General features: G+C 36.0%; 1 protein-coding gene across 27 annotated transcripts in view; it reads left to right on the forward strand.

Annotated features, from left to right (window-relative positions):
• ELF2 (E74 like ETS transcription factor 2) overlaps positions 1–19,305 on the forward strand; it is a 99,732-nt gene extending 80,427 nt beyond the window's left edge. For 6 of the 27 annotated variants that reach the window (XM_072788356.1, XM_072788342.1, XM_072788357.1 and 3 more), the window contains 7 exons: positions 7,052–7,165; positions 8,684–8,821; positions 11,390–11,428; positions 11,798–11,884; positions 15,149–15,341; positions 16,366–16,710; positions 17,107–19,305. In XM_072788356.1, the coding sequence (XP_072644457.1) occupies positions 7,126–7,165; positions 8,684–8,821; positions 11,390–11,428; positions 11,798–11,884; positions 15,149–15,341; positions 16,366–16,710; positions 17,107–17,734 (1,470 nt within the window). In that variant the 5' untranslated portion in view covers positions 7,052–7,125 and the 3' untranslated portion in view covers positions 17,735–19,305. Of the gene's footprint in view, positions 1–6,669; positions 6,746–7,033; positions 7,166–8,647; positions 8,822–11,389; positions 11,429–11,797; positions 11,885–15,148; positions 15,342–16,365; positions 16,711–17,106 lie in introns of those variants that run through there. The other 21 variants (XM_072788338.1, XM_072788333.1, XM_072788334.1 and 18 more) reach the window with 9 other exon arrangements.
• The last annotated feature ends 1,334 nt before the right edge of the window (positions 19,306–20,639 follow it).

Consider the following 20,639-nt stretch of genomic DNA (forward strand, 5'->3'; position numbering starts at 1 on the left):
AACTTGAGACAGGTTTGCTGATTGACCCAAGTGTTGAGGAAGGAAGGTGGTCGCGGATGAAGAACCACGGATCTCACTCAGTAAAAATTTATATTGCCGCCAGTTTCCAGGGATGTCGGGAGAGGCATGTTTGTGAAGTTTGTATGTGTAAAATAGAAGGGTGCCTTTTTTTCCCCCTTGAGGGGACTGTGTGTTAGGCATGATTCTTCCTTACAAAGGTTTTACAGTCTGAGTGAGGAGACAGCTGTAAATCTCCCTAGTACGGAAATGCTGATACAACTACAGTGATTGCTGTAATGGTTTGATTACTAGTGCTCTAATGACTGATTATTAATGAAGACTTACAGAGGCGATAAGCTTTAGGTTGAATATTGGCAGCATAACTCTTGTTTCTAAGCAATTACAAAGCACTTCATATTACCAGTGCTGTATTGTTATATTAGGGTACCAGGGGATATACTTTTGCTGTTAATTTTCCTTCTTTTGAGGCTTAACAGTCAACTTTAGTTATCAGCTTCAGCTTAGTTACCAGCATTTTTTTTTTTTTTTTTGCTGTCAGAAGAGTCTGAGTTAAGAATGAAATAAATAAGCTTGTTTATTAAAGATCATTTATTTCAACATACAAAATACTTTTGTGGTGAAGATTTGACACATTTTGTGAAACTTTGACTTACACCGTGATGTATGAGAAAGAGTCTAGACCTGAAGTCAGGAGAGGAGGATCACATCTCACTGTCACGGAACTAGCTCTGTGTTAGTGACTTAACTTCTTTAACGCTTCATATTTTGGTAAAAGGACAAGATTGGCTAGGTGATCTCTACATAACTTTTAAGGCTGTAAAATTATAAGTCGTTTCAATAATTTAATGGAAAGTGAAGGCTTCTTTTTCTTTCTGGATTTTTTACATTACATGGTGTGAATGAGGTGTGTCTGTAAGGTCATTACATAATTGGGAGGTTCATTTCTGCTAGCCAGTGTTTGTGCCAAATTGGAACTTGCAGCCAGGTCGGTCTATACATTGAGTGAGACTAGGATACAGTTTTGGATCATCTTCATATACGTATACATAAAAGTTCTATATATATATATCATATATGTATATACACACACACTGTTAATCTTTCATGTATAACAGATTACAGGAAAAACATGCCTATAGGGAAAAAGTCTTTATGTGAAAGTATTGTGTACCTATGATCTAGATTTTCTGGAAGATTTTCAGTTTAAAATGTTCTGCCTTCTTATTTTCAAGTATACTTTCTTTGACTTGTTTCTTCTTTTTTTGAGAAACTGAGAATTAAATTGGAGAATTTGAGAGTTGAGAGATACGGTCACCCAACTTTTGTTCTATTAGGTCGCTGTTATTAAATGGGAGGGAGGGAGTTTTCTGGAAATCTAGCTTAAGTATTTTAACTGATAAGACAAATCTGTCTAGTTTGTCAAAGTTCATTGTGAAATTTGAACTTGAAAATCTTATTTCCAGTTTACTGTAAATGGAAATATCTGGTATCAATCTTGAAAAGTTAAATTTGAAAACAATTTAGGATGTGAAAAGATGAAGCATATGTTGAAATAAAACTGGAAGAATGGCATTCACTTTTTGTTTTTATTTTTCAAGATCTATTTATTTTAGAGAGTGAGCGTGAACACAGCTGGGAGGGGCAGAGAGAGGGAGAGAAACTTCAGCAGACTCTGTGCTGAGCTTGGAGTCCCAACGGAGCCCAACGCGGGGCTCAATCTCACTACCCTGAGATAAGGAAGGACCTGAGCTGAAACCAAGAGTCGGAGGTTGAACTGACTGTGCCACCTAGGCCCCCATTATTAAAAAAAAAAAAAAAAAAAAAGGAAAGAAAGAAAGAAAAATTATTTAAAAATGTGTTTAAGAAATTACTTTTCAGAAGTCATTGCAGCATTATTAGTAAAATTCATGAAAAAAATGAGTCGATGAATAACATCAGTATTTAAGGATTCAATCAGGATAATTGAACATAAAACAATTTCCTTTAGAAACATGTGGCTGGTGGAGAAGGGCAGGCAGGAGCATGTTCTTGATAATTATTTAGATACCTTGTGTTATCTATAGCTTAAATGTTCAAAGGGATGCAAAGAAAGTATTTATGAAAAACTTGACAAAAACTCCTTTATGTGTAAGTGGACAAAGTGCTGCTGTACTTACGGAAAATGGAGTCATCGTTTTTCATCTGTACACTTGTTTAAAAGCTAAAGCTTATAGAAACATGAGGATAGAATTGGGTGTTATTACTATGTTTGGTAATAAATTATAGCTGCAGTTCTTAAAGACTGAAATAAAATCTGATCTGAGGATCTGGGGAGTCAGTCCCTAGACTCTTTCAGGGAGTCTGTAAAGTCAGAATTGGCTTCATAATAATTCTAAGACATTATTTGCCTTTTCACTTTCAGAGTTTTCTAGAGGCGACGTGATTTGATTTTACAGGAAATTCAGTGAAGAAGCAAATATGAATCCAACTGCTTTCTACCATGTATTAAAAAGATTTACCAAAATGTACAACAAAGCTACTCACTAATTTTATTATAGAAAAGCTATTTTTTCATTAAATTACTTAAAAGTGTTAGGTTTATTATCTTAAATGAATTGATAAATATTTTAATGTCTTCTTAATTTCAATTGAATAGAATAATGTCTAAAATTAGGACTTACATAAACAGAATCTCTTTGTGGTCCTCATTAGTTTGAGTGTGAAAGTTTCTTTTGACCAAAAAAGTTTGAGAGTAGCTGTGTTGCAGTTTTGTTTTTGTTTTTTGTTTTTTGTTTTTTTTTTTGTTTTCTTTTCTTTTTTTTTTTTTTTGGTCTGCACTTTTCAGTACCATAGCCAGTAGCTATTTGTATTTGTGGCTGAAAAACTGAATTTTTAATTTTTAAAAATTTTAAATGTAAACTTAACAAGCTGTGGTAAACTTTTATATTGATTACATCTTGAAGTGACAATAGTTTGGCTATCCTGGGTTAAAGGAAAGGCATTAATTTCAGTTTCCACTTTTTAAAATCTGGCTGTCGGAAATTTGAAAATTATACGTGGCTCACGTATTTTCATCAGGGAGCTCTGTTTTAGAAAATAATTTTAGTTCCTTTTTCCTTTTAAACTTTTAAATTGTAACTATATTGATTAGAAAGTCAGAGAAACCAGAAAAGATGGAGTGTCCCAGAGTTTCACCTTTGCCTCTCCCCCTCCCCTTTTTATTACATTCATTTGTATTCTTCACTCACCTATTATGCCTTGGGGCATTAGAAGATAAGCTGTGGTAAGTCAGGTGCCTGCTTCTGCCTGGTTGAGGGATGACCTTGTATTATTAGTTTATGGTCTTTTGCTTGTAGGGACATACTACTATCATTTAAGGAAGGGTTTTCTAATTTTTTCCCATTGCTCTCAAATTAAATTGCTATTTTTATTTTTGACTTTAAGAACTTTGTTATGAGCTAGATCCATTGCCAGTATTCTCTTCTGCAAAGCTGAGAGGTATGTCTCTTGTCAGACTTAATTACCAAGTTTGGTATTTTGTAACAGCTGTTGAGTGAGTCTGGAATAGTCTACCATACAAACACCAGTTGATTAGAAAGCTGGAAATGGAACAAGAAGACTTTTACCAATAGTAAAGGAGGACATGAGCAAATTTGATTTTTGGCACTATGATTAAAGTTAAAATTCTTTTGAAATTTATTTGATACGTTTATTTCTTCAAGAGGAATTGACCAGCAACACCAAGTACTACTCTTTAAGTAGAAAATGATACCTGTCAGATTACTTTTAGCTTCATTGTTTCTATTTTTAAAAGGAATTGCTCCCCCCCCCCCCATTAATTTCATACACAGGTCTAAAAAGATCCTAGTAAATCAAGTTTTAAGTAAGAGATAAGGATTTTTCAGCCCTTGCCTATAGTGTGCTTATTTGCTTCCTTGGATTGTACAACACTGTTAAATTCATGTTTATCCTTAAGAATTGTGCATAATTCTAGTTTAAATTGTATTTTAATTACTGAGTTAAACGAAATGAATTGAAAAATTTTCAAAAATTATCAAAAGCTATTGACATATCAACAAAAATTTTTTTAAAGTGCTTTCTTTTTCAAATGGTGAAGTATTCTTGGAAACTGGTAGGTACACTATTGTAAATTGATCTAAGTATGAGCTGTTAGGTATTTATTCGCATGTGCTCAGAGTTACTTGATAAAAATGACAAAAAGTAGAATTAGAAAGCATAAAAAAAATCAGTGCTCTACTTAACAAGCTCTTAGCTTACAGAGTAAATTATTTTATACCTTTCGCTAGTTTTGAACTGTTTTATTTCCATTTGTGTTTTTGATACTACTGTTTATGTTTTTGAACTATTAGTACAAGCCTCACGAGGCCAGAGATCCATTCACATTTATCTTTCACATTTATAACACAGGGTCTGGCATATGTGGTAAATGCTCAACACCCAAATGTTGACTGTACATAGAGTACTAGATCTGATTGAGAATATTCACAGAGAACGTATGCATTTTTTATATTCTCACCCTAAATTTAAAATATGAATTAATAAACTGCATTCTTAAGTTTGTATGTGTTCTGTTTTACTCTGTAAATGTAAAATATTTCTGGGAAATAATATGTTGAATTTAGGGGGAAGGGGAATTTGAGGTCAGAGATAGGAGCAAGAAAATGCACTTTTTAAGAAATGATTTCCAAGGACATGACTAACATGAAATCATGGTTTTATGAATGGGCCTCAAACTACATAAAAACCTGGGGCACCATTACTTGTAATTGTTAGGCATGCTTCATTTTGCTTATAACTGAAAACATTAAAAACTTGGGTAAAATTCTGTTGCTGTATTATCAAGTCTTTGAAGCACTTATTTTAATATGGCAAGGTTTTTAGGGTGTGTCTTAATACAATTACATAAGGAATTAGTTTACCCGGGATAGTTTATTAATAGCACCTAAGACAACACCTAAATTGCAACACAAGCAGACTTTAAAGAGAATGAAGTTCCTAGAATAAATCTAAAACCCTGAGAATTTGCTTTCCAGGGTTCTTTAGTATATGTGAGTATTGTGGGAAGCACTGAAAAAAATTCTTGAGAATGGTAATATATTTTATACTTACTAAGTTTCTTAAAGTTGAGCTAGAAGGACTGATTGAATCCTTTGCTTCAGTGAAGCTGCAGATAAGAGTAAGCAGGGTCACCTAAAGATAGATTTACTTAGAGGTTTGGCTGCCTCTCTGGAACTGTTTAGCTTTGAGCAGATTTCCATAAATGGAAAGAGCAACTGGAGAGACCCAGTACCTTGGTTGAGAGTGTGGATGATGTGCAACAGGTGGTAAAACAGTCGCTGGATTTTTTTCTTTTCTTTTCTTTTAATAAATGCTCTCCAAATGACTGCTGTTTAAGGCTTTATTATTAGCATTTGGTGAATTTTGTGATTAAGTAAATTTTCTTTTTCAATTTAAAGTTTGCTGGAAGCAGTTTCTAAAAATTCGTATCATTAGTGTATAGAACTTGTGAATTTGTGATAAAGTTTATAAGATATGTACAGATACTTCCTTTTTTTTTTTTTTTTTTTAAAGATTTTATTTATTTATTCATGAGAGAGAGAGAAAGGCAGAGATACAGGCAGAGGGAGAAGCAGGCTCCATGCAGGGAGCCCGATTTGGGACTTGATCCGGGGTCTCCAGGATCACGCCTTGCCCCAAAGGCAGGCACTAAACCGCTGAGCCACCCAGGGATCCACCCCCCCCCCCTTTTTTTTTTAAAGATTTTATTTATTCATGAGAGAGAGAGGCAGAGCAAATACTTCCTTTTAGTCTTTTTAGAGGACATCTTGAGAAAAATCTATCAAATTAAAAACTTACATATTCATGTTTCAGAACCAAGTAGAATATCCAATATTTTTAAGGTAATATCATTTATATAAGTTTGTGTTTGAATGGCCAGTTTCCCTGGGTTGTTCTTAACCTTAATATATAAAAGAAATCCTTGCGTGCCTGTTGTATTAAAAATCTACATTGGGAATTGTAGCAGATAATAAAGATGAAGTAAGATAGCCCCCACAACCTCAAGAAACTTAGAATCTTAACAGAAATGATAAGAAATTATCACCATCTATTGAATTCTTATCCATCTGCCAGGCATTGTACATGTTTTTTTATGAGTATTACCTCACTTAATTCTCACAACTGTATGAGGTTAAGTGGTACTCCTCCGTTTTGGGAAAGAGGAAACTGAGCCTTACAAGAAATTAAATTGCTGGTCTAGGGTAACCTGTAAGTAGCAGAGTCTAGGGCCCAACCTTGGACTTGAAAAGCCAAACGATCACTGTATACTTGACTTTTTCACTAGTTATTCAAGCAGCACAGCATAGGGTAAGTGCTAAAAGGGAGTTACAGAAGGTGGCAGGATTGGAAAAAGGCTTCAAGGAAAACAGACATAGACACTTTAAAAGCAAATTTATTGGGTAAAACCAGAAAAAAATTGAGTGAAGTCTTGAAGAAGAAGAGACAAGGTTATTGGGAATTGAGTTCCTGGGTATCTGGTGCTGTGCTGCTGCACTCACCTCGGAAGGTCTGTAAGAATCCGAGTAATTCGTTTAACTTAGGAAATGCATGTTTCTGACTGATTCTGCAAGTTCCTGCCCCTGATTTCAGTGGCTGTATGTATATCACGATACATCATTGACCTCCTGGGATTGTTCATCGCCAGCCATCCTCCCACCACCTCCAAGTTAGTTTTGCTCTAAAATTGATACAGGGTTCAGATTTCAAGGGTCTTTCTTTGTTTTCCTTTGGATAAGATTCAGAAGTTTCTCAGTAATCATTGCTTGATAATCAACATCCATTTTGCAAAGTATAGATACTAGTGATTTCGTTTTTAAAATTATTTCTGTAAATAATTTATATGGACTGATATGTGTCAGTGACTTAATTTAGAGTTATCCACACAAGAATTAGTTTTTCATAGAGTAATACATTTTAATTTAGTCATGTATTCAGTGCATTTTTAATTGAGTAGAACTTCTTTTCCCCCCAGTGGAAGCATCAGTTCATAGCAGTAATGCACACTGTACAGATAAGACAATTGAAGCTGCTGAAGCCCTGCTTCATATGGAATCTCCTACCTGCTTGAGGGATTCAAGAAGTCCTGGTATGTGACTTGTTCTTTTTTATATTAAACACGTCACATCACTTCGCATATCTACAATGGGTGTTTTTCTTAAATACGCGGGGATTATCGTTGTTCTCAAGGTTTATTATGCATGAATACCTGTAGCAGCAATAAATGATCTTTGTCAAAGTTCCCAAGTCTCACATACTTGAAATACTTAATTTTTTTATAATAAATGATACAGAAAATGCCTACCGTAGACAGATAAATGTTTGTTAAATTGCTTTTTTTTTTATGCCCTTATGTCTTATTTCCTTAACTCTGGGTAAATTTATAATTTTGTACTAATTATATAATCTTTGTAGTCAGTCCTTAAGGCAGGTGGGGGTGGGGGAGTTGTGTCCCGTGACTACTTTCTATCTTGTATTCAGTGGTAAATAGGCAGTAGCTCCAGGGAACCTTCCATGGTGGAGAGAGGAGATAGCTTCCACCATTTCCTCATACTCTCTCTCAGGCTGAGAGTTTCCTTCTCTTTTGGTCTCTTTTTCCTTAAGAGTGCCTTTGAGAGCCATTTTGCCCTCTAATTTTAATGCCCGAGTGTTAATTTCACTTAATTCAATAATATTGGCCCTTCTTATTAGAGGGATTTATAATAACTACCAAGAGCAACTGTACTTTTCAATTAGAATAGGAATGCCATGTATTATTCAGTGATGTGAGAAGAAAATCAGGGCATATTGGTCAGTGTATTAATCCAGTTTTAGCACATGTGCTGCTGAAGTGAGCGCAATGTATTAGTCCACAGTAGCAGTATTAACTGTCTCTTAATTGAAATAGTAATGACATATCATGACTATTCAGGCACTTTGGAAGGAAGCTGGAGCAACACTGTTGTATCTAACAGAACACCAAATGGCAGTCTCTATGTACTGTTTTAGTGACCTAAGACATCAGGACTGTTATATTTAATAAAATTTTAGATACTGAAAGATGATATTCCTTGGGCTTTGATGAACAGGTTTTTCTTTTCTTCATATTTTGAAATGATCTGTAAGTGCTTTCTTTTCATTGGAGACACATAAGAATGTTTTTAATTTTATACCATGTGCATGTTTTACCTAGTTAGAGAATAATGGTGGGCAGTAGTGGGAAGGAAAGTGACTGTTAAAGAACTCATTATTATTCCATTATTTTATTTCCAAATGTTTTCCCAATTGTCAGAATAACTCAAAAGTCTTCTACAGTAAGCTTGAAAGTATGTCAAAATGTGAAGAAAGGGGGTGATTCCTCATGACCCCTACCTTACTTATGGGATTAACATTTTCCTTCAAGGTGATTTTCTTTGCATTTATTTCCTAACATACTTTAAACTGTATTACATATTCAGCAAAGTAACTTCAGGCTCTTACCCTACTTTGATGAATTGTTAAATGAACCTCACCTCTATTAAATATTGAATTGTCCACATGAGAAAGTACTAATGGGGGTGGGAAATTTTAATATTTCAACTTTTTTTTATAGTGGAAGTGTTTGTCCCTCCTTGTGTATCAACTCCAGAATTTATCCATGCTGCTATGAGGCCAGATGTCATTACAGAAACTGTAGTGGAGGTGTCAACTGAAGAATCTGAACCAATGGATACCTCTCCTATTCCTACATCACCAGATAGCCATGAACCAATGAAAAAGAAAAAAGGTAGAGTATATTTACAGATTTCCAGAAAAGTGGGTGAAATATCTTTCCCCCCATCAGGGGACTTAGGAAATATATGCTGTAGATTTAAGATTGATGTTATCTTTACCTAGGTATTCTCAAAGTATCAGTCAATTGAGATTTTAATTTTGTGTTAAGGTGTTCATACTGTTTAAAGGAGTTAGTATTTGAGCTCTAAAGAAAGTTGCCTGCTTGTGTTGGACAAGCAGAAGGAAGATCAGAGATTCACTGCTTGTTTGCTTTCTGATCCTTTTAGGGTACTTGGTTATTTTTAAAAAACATTTTATTTTTTAACTTTTTCTATTTTTCATCTTATCTTCCCACTCTTTTTGTGGGCTTTATAATAAAAAGCCCAATGCTGTTTTCTCCCCTGTACCTTCCGTCTTAATTAAAACACCCAAGGTTGCCAACAAGGACTTTTAAGTGGAATAAACTCACCAGTGGGTAAAGAGCATTTCATTTCCACTTACTATTTGACTCCTGCTGAAACTTCTCCTCACTCGATCCTGATGGGTGAGGCCGAAGGCCCCTCACACCTCCAACAGCACTAGGAGATGGGCAGCAAGTGGGTCCTTTTCCTGTCTGAATCAGAAGTAAAACTTGAAAGAAATAAAATTCTGTATAAATGAGTACTCATCTAATTCCACTTTCTTCTGTATCTTTTTTTCACATGTTAGAAATCAAAGGCAAAAGTAAAAAAAAAAACTTGTGTTAGAAATAATGGTATTTTCTTTCATTTGTTAGAGGTATTTCAAATTGTTGTGGTGTTGGTGGGTCTGTGCTCGTTATTGTGAGGGACAGAGTGAAGAATAAGATTTGAGTGTCTTCCCTCCTGTATTTTGTGAGATTACATGTATTTTGTGAGAGGTATGACCGAGAGAATTTTGAAGGAAGGATTAGTTGCTGCTGTAAATGTTTAAAAAAAAAAAAAAAGGCAAACATATTAATAGTCCTGTTTACCTACTTCCTCACTATCGCCTTTGGCTGGTTGTATTTGATAGGAGCTATTAAAAAATATTTAGAAAATTTTTAGATTTATTTTTTTAGGGGGTGGGGGGTGGGGGGACACAGAGAGAGAATCTCAAGCAGGCTCCATGCCCGAGGCAGGGCTTGGTCTCACGACTCTGAAATCAGGACCCTGGCCGAAATCCAGAGTTGGACATTTAGCTGAATGACCCATCCATGTGCCCCAGGAAATTTTTAGATTTAAAAGAAGATGAAAAAGACCATAAAAAGCTGGGAACCAAGACCTCTAGATAAATAAATTGATCTGCTTATGTGGTCTGATATAACCCAGGAAATGATTTGCCAATTTAATATTAATTTTATTTATTTGAAAATAGATTATCTTAATGATCATTTAGAAATTATTTATAATGTATATATAAATATACATATATTATGTATTTATTTGTGCTTAAGTTCATTTGGGACGTGCAAAGTTAGGTTACTTTTTAAACTTTTTATTTAAACTCAATTTTAGAGCTTCTAATATACTAATGTGTGTTGTGATTCTGCGAGAGAAGATAACATGCAGTGTTCTAAAGTTAATTTGACTGTAGAACCTTGTTTCTTACTCATGAATAAACTAGATCTTAAGAAGTATGATTTAGGAAATACTGCTTTATATGAAAATAAATTAGGCCTTTTAGGGCTAACGTTTTGATGAAGGAAGTTGAAGGATTTTTCTGTTGTTGTTTTTGTTTTTTTTTGCTTGAGTCTTATCACTGATTGATTTATACTCTGTAAATTGAGAAATTAATTTCTGTTCTAATAAAGGAGACCAGAGAAACTTTCCATTTATTTTTGCCAAAGCACACTTCTTACTGATTAGTTACCATAATGAAATCCGAGAATATAATAGCTATGTATTTTGAAATAAATTAAAACACTTTGATTTTTAGGTATTTATTTAGCTCTAAATACACTCTGCTAATAAAGAGCAGAGTGACATCAGAAATCCCAGATGTATGACAGTCACCAAATTAGTAATAATATACTCAATCTGCAAATTATAATAAACTCGACTATTCCCAGCCTTTCTGGAGGCTTCCCCTCGTCAGCCAGCATTCTTTTACCAGTGCTGAGGATTGAAAACAAGGCATTTCAGCCTTATGCCTTCTTTGGTATAATTATAGCTTTTGCTTTTCCTTTCATTGTGGATGCTAGTCTGTCTGAGAGAACCTTACGGTAGAAGTGAAGCGAAAGGAAGGGCACACTTGGGACACCTGCATGGCTTGGTGGTTGAGCATCTGCCTTGGGCTCAGGGTGTGATCCCGGCCAGGGTCCTGGGATCGAGTCCCACACATCGGGCTCCCCGCGAGGAGCCTGCTTCTCTGCCTCTCTCTGTGGGTCTCTCATGAATAAGTCAAGTTTTATAAAAGGGCACACTTATTAAATATGGGAGATAATTAATTTTTTTTTATCCGTATAATGTACCTGCATATCAAGGTGGGGAAATTTGAACACTTATGCTTAAATTCTGGTGAATTGATTGGCTCAGAGCAGTTGAGTGTTTAAAATAATATTTTTTACTTTTCCTCGTTTGAGCTCAAAGGGCCTCGCAGATTATCAGATCCTCTGCAATAGGTAGGTAAAGCTTTTTCTAACAATCCTGTAGAACAGAAAAGAAAAAAGTTTTGTTCTAGAATTTGTTTCCCTTGCTATACATTATTGGAAGAGGTTTAGCAAATTGAGGCTCTGACCGAGTAAATAATAGGTTGGTAGCACCTGACTTGCCATATACACTGAAATTATTGCCAACTAACTGCTGTAATCTAAAATTACAGAAGTGCTTTTAATGCTCCTTTTAAATGCAACTTTTTGTATACACACTGAGTATATTAATCCACAAATTAGTGTCTAATTTCATGAGTAATGTGTTATCAAAGAGTCTGCTAATCATGCTTCTATTATTTTTCCTGTTTTCAATGTGTGGTTTCAATCTTATTTTTTCAGTTGGCCGTAAACCAAAGACCCAGCAGTCACCAATTTCCAATGGGTCTCCTGAGTTAGGTATAAAGAAGAAACCCAGAGAAGGAAAAGGTAATTTGGGGAGGGCTGTTTTGGAGGTTGAGATGATCGTTTTTTTCAGTTGACATTTTTTGCATTTGTAAGAAAGTTTGTGAAGACCATTATTTCCAGTACATGTACAGGTGAAGTACTGTCTTTGGTAGTAGTAGTATCCTTAATCAGAGATATATATGAGCATTGCCTCGGGAGCTTTTTCCCAGTTCCTACCCCACTGAGATTCTATAGTCATAGATACACTGCAGGGGAATAAAAGATAGTAGGCATTTGTGTTTGGAAAAGGCCATCTAACATGCAGTCTGGGGATGGCCGGGTGGCCCAGTGGTTGAGCGTCTGCCTTTGGCTCTGGTCGTGATCCCTGGGCCCTGGGATCAAGTCCCACATCGGGCTCCCAAAGGGAGCCTGTTTCTCCCTCTGCCTGCGTCTCTTGTGAATAAACAAAATCTTTAAAAATAAATAAATAAATGAATACATACATAAATAAGTAAATAAATACATAAATAAATAAATAAAAATGCAGACTGATGCACAGCCTTCTTAAGAGCCATTGTTCTTAAGGGAGGTACGTGTGTATAATAGCACTCCTCTTCACATAGAGCCACTTGGAATTGAAGGGGGGTAGGTTTATAACTAAGAGTTATTTCTAATACCTAATTTTTTCACTGATAGAAGTAATGCAAGAATTCTCAAGGCAAGTCGAATTCAATCTCCTAGTCAACCAATTTCAGTCATACCAGGAATCAGAAAAAAAAAAACCTTACCATATTTTGGCTTTAGAATTTATTTTATTTTCATTAAAACCAAATTAATGACAAACCTCCCACATTCTGCACTCTTAGTTTGTTAGATGATTTAAGGTAGTGTTTTAATCGTGGTTTTAGGTATGTTCTGATAATCAGAATTTATCATTTCTATGAATGTTTTTAGACTAATATTTAATAGATAGATTTTGGATTAATATATTCAGGTTTATTCTATCCTCAACAGATGGTCTTATATCTACTCTTAAATAATTAAATCAAAAATTAAATCTCTAGGGGAGAAAAAAAAAGTTCTATTAAGTCTATCGAGAAATTTAGAACAAAAAAAATACAGTTACATTTAACTGTTACTTATTCAGGAACTAATAAAATTCAACATAGGATAAATTTAGGATATTTTTCTGTCTTTGGTCATTTTACATTTCTAACATCTTAGGTTTTGTCTTTTATGTTGAAAACTTTAAAACTTACATAATAGTATTAAACATTAGATAAACTGTAAGTCTGTAGTTATTTTACTGTGTTTTAAATAATTCCCATCATCATTGGTCTCTTGTACCCAAAGACCTTATGCTTAACACTGGAGAAACACATTGTGATGACCTGTTTTTGCCAAAGTTTCAGTCTTGTATCATCAAACTTGAGGCAACATGTTGAATGCAAAGATTAAAAATTAAAAATCTAATACAGGGCATCTGGCTGGTTCAGTCAGTAGAACATGCGACTCTTGATCATGAGGGTTGTAAGTTCAAGCCCCATGTTGAGTATAGGAGCACTTAAAAATCTTAAGGAAAAAAGATCCAGTGTTTCTTCTGTAAAATATCAATCTAAATGCTGATAATGTCTGTCATAGGCTTAATGAGCTACCTTATCTGATAAATGTGGCTTCCCTTTCTGAATTGTTCTCCTTAAAATGAGATAGAGAACTTTGAGTTTTAACTTGAGGGTGGGAACTGGGGTGGAGTGAGTATCCAAAGAGAACCTGAGGAGTGTTGTTGAGGGTTTTTTTTTTTTTTGTCTGTTTTTTTAAGATTTCATTTATTTGAGAGAGTGCAAGAGAGCACAAGCAGGAGGGGGGGAGGTGCGGGGGTGGGCAGGGGGTGTTGGGAGAGGGAGAAGCAGGCTCCCTGCTGATGTGAAGCTCCATCCCAGGACTCTGGGATCACCACCTGAACGTAAAGGCAGATGCTTAACCGACTGAGCCACCACCCAGGCACCCCGGGGCCAAGTTTTAAATGCTTTTCTGTATCCTCTACTACACTTAAGCATATAGTGTATGATGAATAAGTATGTTATTCTGCAGAAATACCTCATTTTCAGATTTGGATAGTCATGTGATCAAATGTTATAGTTAGCATTTGATGAATGCTCGACTAGTTAAAGGAGTTGCTTGTTACTTTAATGCTGAAGCACAAATGTATTTACTCAACTGTTCATATATAGATGATGAAATCCTAATATATATTGCTGGTCTGCATCGTGACCAGTAGAAAGAGATTAGCAATAAAAAAAAGAACCTGCCAGTTTTTAGAGGTGGGAGGTCTCCTTGATGATCAAATCCAAATTAACTAGTAGTCCAGAGGGTAATGGAAAGCTGTTTAAAGAGTCATGGGTAATTTGTACTAATTTATACGCTTCAGAGTTCCTGCATAATGGTGAATCAAAGAAAAATATATGTTTTGGGGTACCTGGTTATCTCATTTGGTGGGACATGTGACTCTTGATCTTGGGGTTCCAGCCCCATGTTGGGTGTGGAGATTACTTAAAACCTGAAAGAAAATTAAAATACGTTTCTTTTAAAGACACTAGGACTGATGTCTACAAGTTTTGCAGATTTCACTGTGTATTGCTTGTCTTTTCAGCAAATAAAGTGCTTTTTGATGAATTTTGATCATGGAATTGGGGCTTATATAACAAACATACTGGTGCAAATTTTATTCATGGTTTATATCTGTGTAAATTAATAAATTAGAAAATTCTGTTTAATTCAGGTTCACTTTGTGTCACGCATTATGCCTTTGCCTTGCCTTTACTGAACTCAATTTAGGATAAGATGATGCATAATAGTACAAAATCCAGGACCTCTATTATATTAGTATCATAACTATTAGTGACTAACAAATATATTTAGGATTATGTTACAGTGTATATGAAACTTACTAGGCAACACACTTTGATACTGTATAAATGATTGCTCATATAATCAAATACTTAATGACAGACTGCTAGAATAGTTGTTCTACCATTAGGTAGTGAATTTTTGTCCAGTGTAGTTAAATACTTGCTTTTTGTTGTTGTTGTTGAGCGAGAGGACAAGTGGAGGTGGGGTGGGGGAGAATCTTAAGCAGGCTGCACACCCAGTGCAGAGCCTGACATGGGGCTCAATCTCAGAACTCTGAGATCATGATCTGCAGAAAATAAGAGTTGGATGCTTAACTGAGCTACCCAAGTGTCCCTGAATATTTGCTTTTAATTATATTAATGAATTTTTAACCAATGTCTTTTCATTTCTTCAAAGGAAACACAACCTATCTGTGGGAGTTTCTTTTAGATCTACTCCAGGATAAAAATACTTGTCCGCGGTATATTAAGTGGACCCAGAGAGAAAAAGGCATATTCAAGCTTGTGGATTCAAAGGCCGTCTCTAAACTTTGGGGAAAGCATAAGAACAAGCCAGATATGAACTATGAAACTATGGGACGAGCTCTGAGGTAGGAATACAAGGAAATGAATTTTTAAACAAAACCTACTTGCCTCTGTATTATCTATTAATTGTTTAATAGAAAAGCTCTAAAAACCTAACCTTTTTCTAACTTTGAATTTTGGGGGATATTCTAGAGGAGTTCTTGGACTTGGAGGTAGATGGAGATAAAGATTTTGGTCTAGATGTCTGAAATCTCAGCCATCATTGGAAAAATGTGTCTTAACACTTAGGACTGACTGTTCCTTAATCAAGAAGTTGGAAGGCCTTTAAGAAAATTAAACCCAGATGAAATAATAGTTTCCAATACAGCTTTTCAGTTCTTGTGGATTTATCTTAATAGGAATATTTCTCTGAAGTTTTGTCAGTTTTTGAGAAACCCACAAAACTGCCGTGTAGATGGCTTCTAATTAGGGATGTTTGTAAATGGACACAGTTTATATATAGGACAGTATTCACGTGTCCCACAGATTTACCTGTTTTTTTTTTTTTTTTTTTTTTAAATCACACAGAGAGAGAGAGGCAGAGACACAGGCAGAGGGAGAAGCAGGCTCCATGCACCAGGAGCCCGATGTGGGATTCGATCCCGGGTCTCCAGGATCGCGCCCTGGGCCAAAGGCAGGCGCCAAACCGCTGCGCCACCCAGGGATCCCCAGATTTACCTGTTTAAGCACAGCTTAATTTTTCTATATAATGCCAGATTATTCTTATAACCTGTGTAAATCAGAGTTGAATTTTTGCTGATGCTGTAAAATACAATAAAATATTCAGTATTTAGTTTGAATTATTTCCTTTAAGAAAGAGAACTTTTAGCTACTTTATAGACCTAAAGTTTTAAAGGACCTTTGGTACTAGGTTCCACCTGCATTCCTAGCCAGATTCTTAGCCTTTTAAACAACCCAGCCAATAAGAGCTCCTTCTCATCTCTAACAGGAATAAGCGAATGTTTCTACATGGTGGGTTTTTTTTTTTGGGGCGGTGTGTGTGTGTAAAATACAATACACTTGACTCATTTAGTACTGTCTCCGTTACAGGTATTATTACCAAAGGGGTATTCTTGCAAAGGTCGAAGGACAGAGGCTTGTCTATCAGTTCAAGGATATGCCCAAAAACATAGTGGTCATAGATGATGACAAAAGTGAAACTTGTAATGAAGATTTAGCAGCAGCTACTGATGAAAAGTCATTAGAACGAGTATCACTGTCTGCAGAGAGTCTCCTGAAAGCAGCTTCTGTTCGTGGTGGCAAAAACTCATCTCTAAACTGCTCCAGAGCAGAGAAAGGTGTAGCTAGAGTTGTGAATATCACTTCCCCTGGTCATGATACTCCATCCAGGTGTCCTACTACCACCGCATCTGTGTCAGCAACAACAGCTCCAAGGTCAGTGAAGGAAAACTACTTGTGTTTATTTCTCAGCAAGTTCTTTAGCAAAAAACGATTATGTTCCTTTTTTACCGTTAGCAGCTTAAGAATCTACTGTCGTCAAGACTTTGAAAAGTGCTTGATGTTTAAAAAAAAAAAAGTGCTTCATCTTTTAAATGTATTTTATTTTGTTAAAGTAGAGGTCTCAACTAACTTGAATTGGTTTTTTATGGTTTTACAGATGGAACTTAATGTGGGCAGCATTTTAAAAATATATTTCATGATGTTTCATATTCTAAATGGTCATATACCTGTAAAATTTGGGAACATTCCTTCTGTACATTAGATTTGCATCATCTTTTTGCTCAAAAAACCTATTGTTTAACATTAAATCAACTTTTTTGAATCTACCAGGACAGTTCGTGTGGCAATGCAAGTACCTGTTGTAATGACATCGTTGGGTCAGAAAATCTCGACTGTGGCAGTTCAGTCAGTTAATGCAGGTGCACCATTGATAACCAGCACTAGTCCCACAACAGCAACCTCTCCAAAGGTAGTTATTCAGACAATCCCTACTGTGATGCCAGCCTCTTCTGAAAATGGAGACAAAATCACCATGCAGCCTGCCAAAATTATCACCATCCCAGCTACACAACTTGCACAGTGTCAACTGCAGACAAAGTCAAATCTGACTGGGTCAGGAAGCATTAACATTGTCGGAACCCCGCTGGCTGTGAGAGCACTTACCCCTGTTTCAATAGCCCACGGTACACCTGTAATGAGACTATCAGTGCCTACCCAACAGGCATCTGGCCAGACTCCCCCGCGAGTTATCAGTGCGGTCATAAAAGGGCCAGAGGTAAAATCAGAAGCGGTGGCAAAAAAGCAAGAACATGACGTGAAAACTTTGCAGCTGGTACAAGAAGAAAAACCGGCAGATGGAAATAAGACAGTGACCCACGTAGTGGTTGTCAGTGCGCCTTCTGCTATTGCCCTTCCTGTAACTATGAAAACGGAAGGACTGGTGACATGTGAGAAATGAAAGAGCAGCTCTGCCGTGGGCTTTAGACTGTTAGTGGGAGTACTAACATAAATGTTCCCAAGGGAGGTCATCAAGAAAAGTCAAAAGACTTTAAAACATTTTTAATGCATATAAGAAAACAATCAGACTTACTGGAAATAAATTACCTATCCCATGTTTCAGTGGGAAATGAACGTACATACGGAGATGCTGACAGAAAACTGCCTCTTACAGTAGGAAACAACTGAATCCTGTCGACGAGGAGGAGGAGGATTGAAAGGGACCAAGCAACTCACTACAATAGCAAGTTACACTAAGACTTGGAACACTAACATTCTGTAAGAGGTTCTATAGTTTTCAGTGGGGAGGGGTTGGGATGGGTGATCTCGTTGTTACATATAGCAATTTTTGATGCATTTTATATGCATACCAGCAATTATTACTGTGTTCACACAGAACTCACTTAACTGGTGCTATGTGAAGACTGCTAATATAGGTATTTTAGAATGTGAATTGAAAATGGATCCAAAAGCTTTTCAGAAAGAGGATAGCAAAAAAGATCTAGTGCGATTTTTTTTTATATCATATAGCTTAAGCTGATTTAAAACAAAGGCCTTAGACTAATTTTCAGTTTTCTTTATTGAAATAAGCTAATGGCTTGTTTGTGTAAAGCTTTTTTATTAAAAGAAAAAATTTAAAAATCTTGTACCTAGCACAGTATTGTTATAGAATTTACATGTAACATTTTATATGGTAGTTTTAAGTCTGTCAGTTTCTTAATTGTGGACAAATTAACAGTTGGCTCTGGCCTTTTGCTGTAACCTGCCTGTGTCACTCACTTAGCCCTGGCATCTGTGCAGACATATCAGTTTCAGTTCTTCTGTCACTTGGACGTTCAGGCTCAGCATGAATTTTTGTCAGGTAGCTCTAATACCTGGTGTTTTCGTTTGTTTTTGTTTTCCTTCCTTTTTTTTTTTTTTTTTTTTAGTTGAAGTTTAAGAGGGAAAGTACCAGTGTTCAGATTTGAACTATAATAGTTTGTATATTCAACATTTGAAGTATATTCTATTTTGTTGTACTCTTGTTTCAAAGTGTATTCAAGTAGGTTTTCTGAAATATAGAAACGAAATTTATGTTGTGTTTTGGTCTCTGGTATTTATAACAATACTCAAAAGTAGTATAGAGACACCGTTTTAGTTAAGAAGTCTTATTTCTCCTTCCCTACTGTGTGAAGAAATTTTCCTTCTGTTTTGTTCCATTACATCAATATCTGGCAAATATCTGCATGTTGCCACTTATTTTCTATCATGAACTATAATGTTCTATTTACCATAATGAGTTTATTATTTTAATGTTGGCCACACTTAAAGAATTTGTATTTCAAATCAGACCAGTTACGTTAAGAAGATCAAGTAATACCCTAGCCCTTTTACAAATTTAGCAAATGGAGGTACCGGAGGGATTACATGAACTTCCTAATTTCACACCAAATTAGGGCCTGTGACTCTACATCTTAATGCTCTTTCTACTACAAAGAAAAGTTGTCTATTTTTACATCTTTTAGAAATTAAATAAACTGATACTTAATGTTTTGTGGCCTTCAGTTGTGCATTTGATCAGATACTAATACTTAGGTCGACAAAAATTTTTTTTATGACAGCACCCTCTGTACTTGTTGTCTTTTCCATAAACATACCTGATGGTACTTTTCAATAAAAGCTCAAAGAAAAACTCCATTCTTATCCCATTTGGGAATTAAGTTCAAATTCTACCTACTTTTAAAACATTTCCTAAATATTTATTTCAGTTTTCTCTGGCGCTTAATTGTATCGTTTCCTCTAGTCCTCCTGTCTCCCATATTTTTAGAGGGCAAAGAGTAAATAGCTTACACCATACCTACACCTCTCCCCAAATGCTGAGCATACTGAACGCTCAGACGTGTCCTGGTTTTGGTAACACATCTGCTAAGAATCTAAGTCCGTTGCCGTGGAGGACAGCTAACGGGACTCAATACTGTGTGAATAATGCCCACCCGCAATGTATTTCTAGTCGGTTCTAACTGGGGTAGGTCAGAACTACCTAGGTTATCTCCACCTCTCTTCCTAGACATTTTTCTGTCTCTTTAAGTACACCTGAGGTCTTATTTGGAAACAGATGTAAACAGTATGTACTGATCAGAGTGTTTCTGCGGATTAAGAGTGGCAAGGCTTTTTGTCTTAACCCGTCCAAACTATAAACCACTGTAGCTTACATTTACTTTTTGTCCAGTATCTTAGAGAACTAAAAACAATAGCTTGATGCCACTATGTATTCCAGCTTCACTTAGGGCCTTTGAACGATCACCAGCAGTCTGTTCATTTATTCCCTAGGTCTTCTTCCAGCAACAGCTCCGGCCTTACCGCCGGCCTTACCCAAATGACCAGTATACCTTTTAAAGAGAAGGTGGAGGTCACGAGCTGTGAACTCCCTCCACTTCTGGACCCTTTGCCCTAAGAGCATCTACTCCCTCTGGCATCCATCCTTACCCACCTGTTTCAGGAAGGAGGCAGGCGTGTCTTCCTCCTGTACTCAGCCTTTCCTCTCCTTTCACACCTTCTTGGTCTCCTTGTTCCAACAAGTTTTATAGCTATTACTCTCTCTTGAGGTAGCTGAATCCTGGCTCAGAGAAACAGTTCTCATTAAAGCCCAACAATCCAGTAGTAAAATCAAACAGACACTTCATTTTTTTTTTTATGTGATCTTGTGTGTCAGCCTACTTCTTAAAAATCCTTTGGTTTTCCACAACATCCTCCTCCTGGTTTACTTCAGTCGTCTGAGTCTGCTTTGCTCTCCTTCAGTTTCCCATTTAGCGTTAATGCTTTGCAAGATTCTGTGGGTCTCTTCAGAGAGTACTTGCAAGAATTAAATGGATATATTAAGGACTTAG

This window comes from Canis lupus, chromosome 20, assembly GCF_048164855.1.
Source record: "Canis lupus baileyi chromosome 20, mCanLup2.hap1, whole genome shotgun sequence".
NCBI classification, from domain to species: domain Eukaryota; kingdom Metazoa; phylum Chordata; class Mammalia; order Carnivora; family Canidae; genus Canis; species Canis lupus.